Source organism: Oncorhynchus keta, chromosome 34 (assembly GCF_023373465.1).
Source record: "Oncorhynchus keta strain PuntledgeMale-10-30-2019 chromosome 34, Oket_V2, whole genome shotgun sequence".
NCBI lineage: Eukaryota > Metazoa > Chordata > Actinopteri > Salmoniformes > Salmonidae > Oncorhynchus > Oncorhynchus keta.
In genome coordinates, this window is record NC_068454.1 from 12,178,316 (window position 1) to 12,185,009 (window position 6,694).

Consider the following 6,694-nt stretch of genomic DNA (forward strand, 5'->3'; position numbering starts at 1 on the left):
AGAGGGATGCAGTAGAGTGTCACAACAGGAGTAGGTGTAAAATAAGAAGAGAGAGGGATGCAGTAGAGTGTCACAACAGGAGGAGGTGTAAAATAAGAAGAGAGAGAGGGATGTAGTAGAGTGTCACAACAGGAGGAGGTGTAAAATAAGAAGAGAGAGGGATGCAGTAGAGTGTCACAACAGGAGGAGGTGTAAAATAAGAAGAGAGAGGGATGCAGTAGAGTGTCACAACAGGAGGAGGTGTAAAATAAGAAGAGAGAGGGATGCAGTAGAGTGTCACAACAGGAGGAGGTGTAAAATAAGAAGAGAGAGGGATGAGGGAAAAGGAGTTTGATGGCAAGCCTGTGAGTCTTGTTGAGAAATGTGACTTGAGTTGCAGATGCCTTGATTCAGTCATCGCTATATCTTCCCCATTTCACCTCCAAACATATAGCAAGCGCAATACTCAATACTCACAGGGTATACTCAATATTCACAGGGTATACTCAATCCTCACTGGATATACTCAATACTCACAGGGTATACTCAATACTCACAGGGTATACTCAATCCTCACTGGATATACTCAATACTCACAGGGTATACTCAATACTCACAGGGTATACTCAATACTCACAAGGTATACTCAATACTCACAGGGTATACTCAATCCTCACAGGGTATACTCAATACTCACAGGGTATACTCAATACTCACAGGGTATACTCAATACTCACAGGGTATACTCAATACTCACAGGGTATACTCAATACTCACAGGGTATACTCAACCCTCACAGGGTATACTCAATACTCACAGGGTATACTCAATCCTCACAGGGTATACTCAATACTCACAGGGTATACTCAATACTCACAGGGTATACTCAATCCTCACAGGGTATACTCAATACTCACAGGGTATACTCAATACTCACGGGGCATGACAGTGAGGGTGAAGTTTGAGCTGGCAGATCGGACCTGGTTGGTCGCGGTGCAGATGAAGAAACCGGAAGTCTCCATGGAGATATTAAACAGAGATAGAACACCATTCTCTGAAAGAATGGAGGAATCAGGAAGTTAAAATTCAGAGAGGACAGCTGCACGTACACACTGATAAACAAATCAGGAAGTTTTGGTAATAACCTCAGCGGCCCTGCCATTATTCTATGGCTTGTTTGAAGTAAAGATGAACACCAAACACACACAAACACACAAAACATACTCTCAGTGGTCCTCGGTGGGAATACTCTGGGAGTGTTCCTGATATCGTTTGTTTTCCAGCTGTAGGTCGGGGCGGGGGAGCCCTCCTCAGACACACAGGTCAGGTTGATGTTGTTCCAGTACTCTGCTTCGCCCTGTACGCTGACGACGGGCACGGAGGGAGCCACTGGAGAGGGAAGCAGACGTCACATCATATTGTGGTTTTATAAGTGGTCCAGTAGAGGGCAGTGGAGTCCTAATCAACACACTAGAGAGTCATCTTGCTGAAGGAAACTTTAAGAACATCTAAGAAAAATATTCCTTTTCCTTTGACATGACAAGACACAGAATTAAAGTTATCCGTTCCCATCTTTAAACAGATGGAACCTTTTCACCCACACCAGACTTCAAACTATCATCCTACTATTTCTCTACATGGACCACATGTATCTACCACTGTCTTACCAAGGACTACATGTATCTACCACTGTCTTACCAAGGACCACATGTATCTACCACTGTCTTACCAAGGACTACATGTATCTACCACTGTCTTACCAAGGACCACATGTATCTACCACTGTCTTACCAAGGACTACATGTATCTACCACTGTCTTACCAAGGACCACATGTATCTACCACTGTCTTACCAAGGACTACATGTATCTACCACTGTCTTACCAAGGACCACATGTATCTACCACTGTCTTACCAAGGACCACATGTATCTACCACTGTCTTACCAAGGACTACATGTATCTACCACTGTCTTACCAAGGACTACATGTATCTACCACTGTCTTACCAAGGACCACATGTATCTACCACTGTCTTACCAAGGACCACATGTATCTACCACTGTCTTACCAAGGACTACATGTATCTACCACTGTCTTACCAAGGACTACATGTATCTACCACTGTCTTACCAAGGACCACATGTATCTACCACTGTCTTACCAAGGACTACGTGTATCTACCACTGTCTTACCAAGGACCACATGTATCTACCACTGTCTTACCAAGGACCACATGTATCTACCACTGTCTTACCAAGGACTACGTGTATCTACCACTGTCTTACCAAGGACCACATGTATCTACCACTGTCTTACCAAGGACCACTAGTTCGGTGGTGGTGGAAGGCGTCCCCTCCTCGTCTCCAGGGATCTGCACCCTGCACTGCCACAGCCTGTTGTCCTGCATGGACACCTTGCGGAGGGTCAGGGTGCTCCGCCCTCCAGTGATGTCATGGGTCATCTCTGCTCGGTCTTTATAGGAAGGCTTGATGTCCACTTGATTTTTGATAGAGTAGAATGTGGCAATAACAATCTACACGAATCAGGGAGACACAAAATACTGAACACATTCTGCACATAGCCTACACACTTCAATGCACACACTCAGTGGTCAAAAGGGCTTCCTTTAAGGAATAGGCGACATGGGCTAGACGTAACATAGTAAATGTAAATCCGGGACACAAATGAGTAAAATATGTTACTTTTGGTATGGTGTGTATTAATTTGTGGATGTCCGTCATTCATTTCCTATGATATGTTACAAAATGCAATTTGTTGTGGCTAACGTTAGTTAGGTGGCTAGGTGACTAATGATAGCTAGGGGGCTTACGTTAGTTAGGTGGCTAGGTGACTAATGATAGCTAGGGGGCTTACGTTAGTTAGGTGGCTAGGTGACTAATGATAGCTAGGGGGCTTACGTTAGTTAGGTGGCTAGGTGACTAAGGATAGCTAGGGGGCTTACGTTAGTTAGGTGGCTAGGTGACTAATGATAGCTAGGGGGCTTACGTTAGTTAGGTGGCTAGGTGACTAATGATAGCTAGGGGGCTTACGTTAGTTAGGTGGCAGGGTGACTAATGATAGCTAGGGGGCTAACGTTAGTTAGGTGGCAAGGTGACTAATGATAGCTAGGGGGCTTACGTTAGTTAGGTGGCTAGGTGACTAATGATAGCGAGGGGGCTTACGTTAGTTAGGTGGCAAGGTGACTAATGATAGCTAGGGGGCTTACGTTAGTTAGGTGGCAGGGTGACTAATGATAGCTAGGGGGCTTACGTTAGTTAGGTGGCAGGGTGACTAATGATAGCTAGGGGGCTTACGTTAGTTAGGTGGCTAGGTGACTAATGATAGCTAGGGGGCTAACGTTAGTTCGGCTAAGGGTTAGGGGTTAAGTTAAAGGGTTGGGTAACATGCTAAGTAGTTGCAAAGTAGCTTAAATGCTTAAGTTGTCCATTATGAGATTCAAACACACAACCTTTGTGTTGCTAGACGTTCACGTAACACGTCCACCTATCCACCGCAACCAAACACCCATCCTCCTTTCAAGTTTGCCTTAAGTAACCTTCTGTCTTATTTAACCATACCAAACGTAACATATCATATTAATTTGAGTGACCAGTTTTAGTTTACTATGTTACGTCTAGTTCATGAGACCAGGCTGGAATAGAGCATGCCTTTCCTTACATCGCAGAAAACAAATCATTCAGACAACATTCATGCCAGTTATAGATTATGGCGATATCGTCTATATACACGCAGCTGCCATTGTATTGAATCCATTGGCAGCAGTTTATCGTAGCACACTATGCTTTATTACGGCCGATTGGTTCAGTACACATCACTGCATTCTGTATCAGAAAGTAGGCTGGTCCTCTTTGAAGTCTTGTAGATTGATGCATTGCACTCACACATTTCGTTTATAAAGACCCTCTTGCACAAACTTCCGCCGTACCTTACTTCACTATTAACCCATAGACGTACGGGTTACCAGACCCGGTCCCAGGGGTGGCTAATTCTAGAGCTCCCTTCCATCTCCACCGAGTTAGCTAAATCTGCTTTTAGTTGTTTTGTTTTTTCACCTTACTTGTGATATAATCTCCATAACGCTCTAAAATGTGATGATTTAGTGCCTCAGACGGGTGATTGAGGACCTGTTACTGAAGAATGTTTGTTTTCTATGATTGTGTTTTGTATCTCAGTTTTGATTTTAGTTGTGTATTGATGTGTACATGTTTCTTTACGAGGCTCGTCTTTAAAAGAGACTGTGGTCTCAGCATGGTCTCAGCATGACTCCCTGTCAAAATAAAGATCCAATAAAATGTGGCTGTATTTAGTCTTCTAAGGGCGATATTAGCTTATCATGTACACCTGCAAACCTTCGAGTTGACCCACCTGTTGTCCTTCTAATGATATTTATTTCAGCATTTAACTTTGTGTTTCCGTCTGTCAAGAAACAGTGACAATAGAAGCAAAGCTTTTACATTGATCAAATGGAGCCATCTCTTGTCTTCTGACTGACCTTCGGATCAACAGGGCTATCAGCCTCCATGGACCATGTGATGATGACCAACGTGGAGGGGTTGGGTTGTGCAGCAGGAATGAAACTACACACCAGGGTGACATCATCGCCTCGCGCAACCTCATATGTAGGTTGTCCAATGGTCACCTGTAGGCCTCTAGCAGAGGAGAAAACTAAAAAGAAATCAGATGTATTCTATTCATCTCAATACTCACATATTTCTCTAGATTACTTTCGAATGTATTGTATACCAGTTGCATATGATTGTATAGGCCTATGGAATTTTTAAATATAAAATTCTGACTAAGATTTACACACACTGAACAAGAATATACTGAACTCATAAATGATGACATGATTTTTTTAAAACAGTTGCTAGTTAAAGATGAACCTACAGCCTGTCAAGCAAAAGTGGAAATATCTTAGACAGGTTTGGGGAAGTGATTATGTTCGCCATTGATTCAACACACTGAATCGAGACATACTAGACCTATGCAAAATTAAATACCCCTAACAAAACAATATCCTTCAAGCACAGGACAAGAACAACAAACATCCTAAATCCATCAAATACATGATATAGCAAATGTAGAAAATTGAATAAATGGCACATTTCTTCCCTTAGTTCCGGGAGAGAACACTTTTATTATCTTTTTCATGTGGTTAATGATTGACCAGGGTGTTGAAACTGCAACATGACATACAAGACAGGGATAGACGAAGCAAAGCAGCTGTGATGTAGTAAATCTATCCATATGATTTGATTGCCAGTGACTTCCCCCCTACAGTAGTCTGGGGGAAAAGGTGTTGGCCGTTTTGGAATTAATAACTAAAAGATTACAAAAGAAATTGAGATGGCTACACATACCTGCAAGTATGAAAAATAGTATCATTGTCGATGTCCCCTTTTCAATCACCCAAAGGAATAGAGTTGCAGTCCTCTCAGGTGTCAAATGTCCAATATTGGTGCTCCAAGCGCACCTCACTCAGGTAAACCAAACTGCAGGCACCTGGCGTGTATTTATTACGTCTCGCAGCGGAAACCATTTACCTTCTAAGAACTAAACGGAAGCAAAAGGGAAAAAAAGCGGGAGGGATCTTTAAAAAAATAAAATAAACCTTTATATTATCAGGGAGTTATACTGAGACCAAGATCTATTTTACAGATGAGCCCTGAATTACTTAAATTACAAAAAATACAAACATCTCAATCTAAATACAAAATGCAAGCAGAAAGAAAGAAAAACACGCTCATAAAAAACAAACACATTCATCAGTAATAAGGTCCTCAATCATCTTTCTGAGTTACCCTAGAGGCACCAGAACATCACATTCATCAGTGATAAGGTCCTCAATCATCTTTCTGAGTTACCCTAGAGGCACCAGAACATCACATTCATCAGTAATAAGGTCCTCAATCATCTTTCTGAGTTACCCTAGAGGCACCAGAACATCACATTCATCAGAAATAAGGTCCTCAATCATCTTTCTGAGTTACACTAGAGGCACCAGAACATCACATTCATCAGAAATAAGGTCCTCAATCATCTTTCTGAGTTACCCTAGAGGCACCGGAACATCACATTCATCAGTAATAAGGTCCTCAATCATCTTTCAGAGTTACCCTAGAGGCACCGGAACATCACATTCATCAGTGATAAGGTCCTCAATCATCTTTCTGAGTTACCCTAGAGGCACCGGAACATCACATTCATCAGTAATAAGGTCCTCAATCATCTTTCTGAGTTACCCTAGAGGCACCGGAACATCACATTCATCAGTAATGAGGTCCTCAATCATCTTTCTGAGTTACCCTAGAGGCACCGGAACATCACATTCATCAGTGATAAGGTCCTCAATCATCTTTCTGAGTTACCCTAGAGGCACCCAAACATCACATTCATCAGAAATAAGGTCCTCAATCATCTTTCTGAGTTACCCTAGAGGCACCCAAACATCACATTCATCAGAAATAAGGTCCTCAATCATCTTTCTGACTTACCCTGGAGGCACCAGAACATCACATTCATCAGAATTAAGGTCATCAATCATCTTTCTGAGTTACCCTAGAGGCACCAGAACATCACATTCCTCAGAAATGAGGTCCTCAATCATCTTTCTGAGTTACCCTTGAGGCACTAGAACATCACATTCATCAGAAATAAGGTCCTCAATCATCTTTCTGAGTTACCCTAGAGGC

The 6,694-nt window shown here is 42.4% G+C and overlaps 1 protein-coding gene across 1 annotated transcript in view; it reads right to left on the bottom strand.

Annotated features, from left to right (window-relative positions):
* The window catches only part of LOC127914997 (V-set and immunoglobulin domain-containing protein 1-like), a 10,686-nt gene extending 5,153 nt beyond the window's left edge, over positions 1 to 5,533 (bottom strand). Inside the window, exons 1-5 of the mRNA XM_052493104.1 lie at positions 5,363 to 5,533; positions 4,495 to 4,667; positions 2,298 to 2,514; positions 1,204 to 1,368; positions 917 to 1,033 (exon numbers count right to left, since the gene is read on the bottom strand). Of these exons, the coding sequence (XP_052349064.1) occupies positions 917 to 1,033; positions 1,204 to 1,368; positions 2,298 to 2,514; positions 4,495 to 4,667; positions 5,363 to 5,387 (697 nt within the window). The 5' untranslated portion in view covers positions 5,388 to 5,533. The remainder of the gene's footprint in view (positions 1 to 916; positions 1,034 to 1,203; positions 1,369 to 2,297; positions 2,515 to 4,494; positions 4,668 to 5,362) is intronic.
* Between the last annotated feature and the right edge of the window lie 1,161 nt (positions 5,534 to 6,694).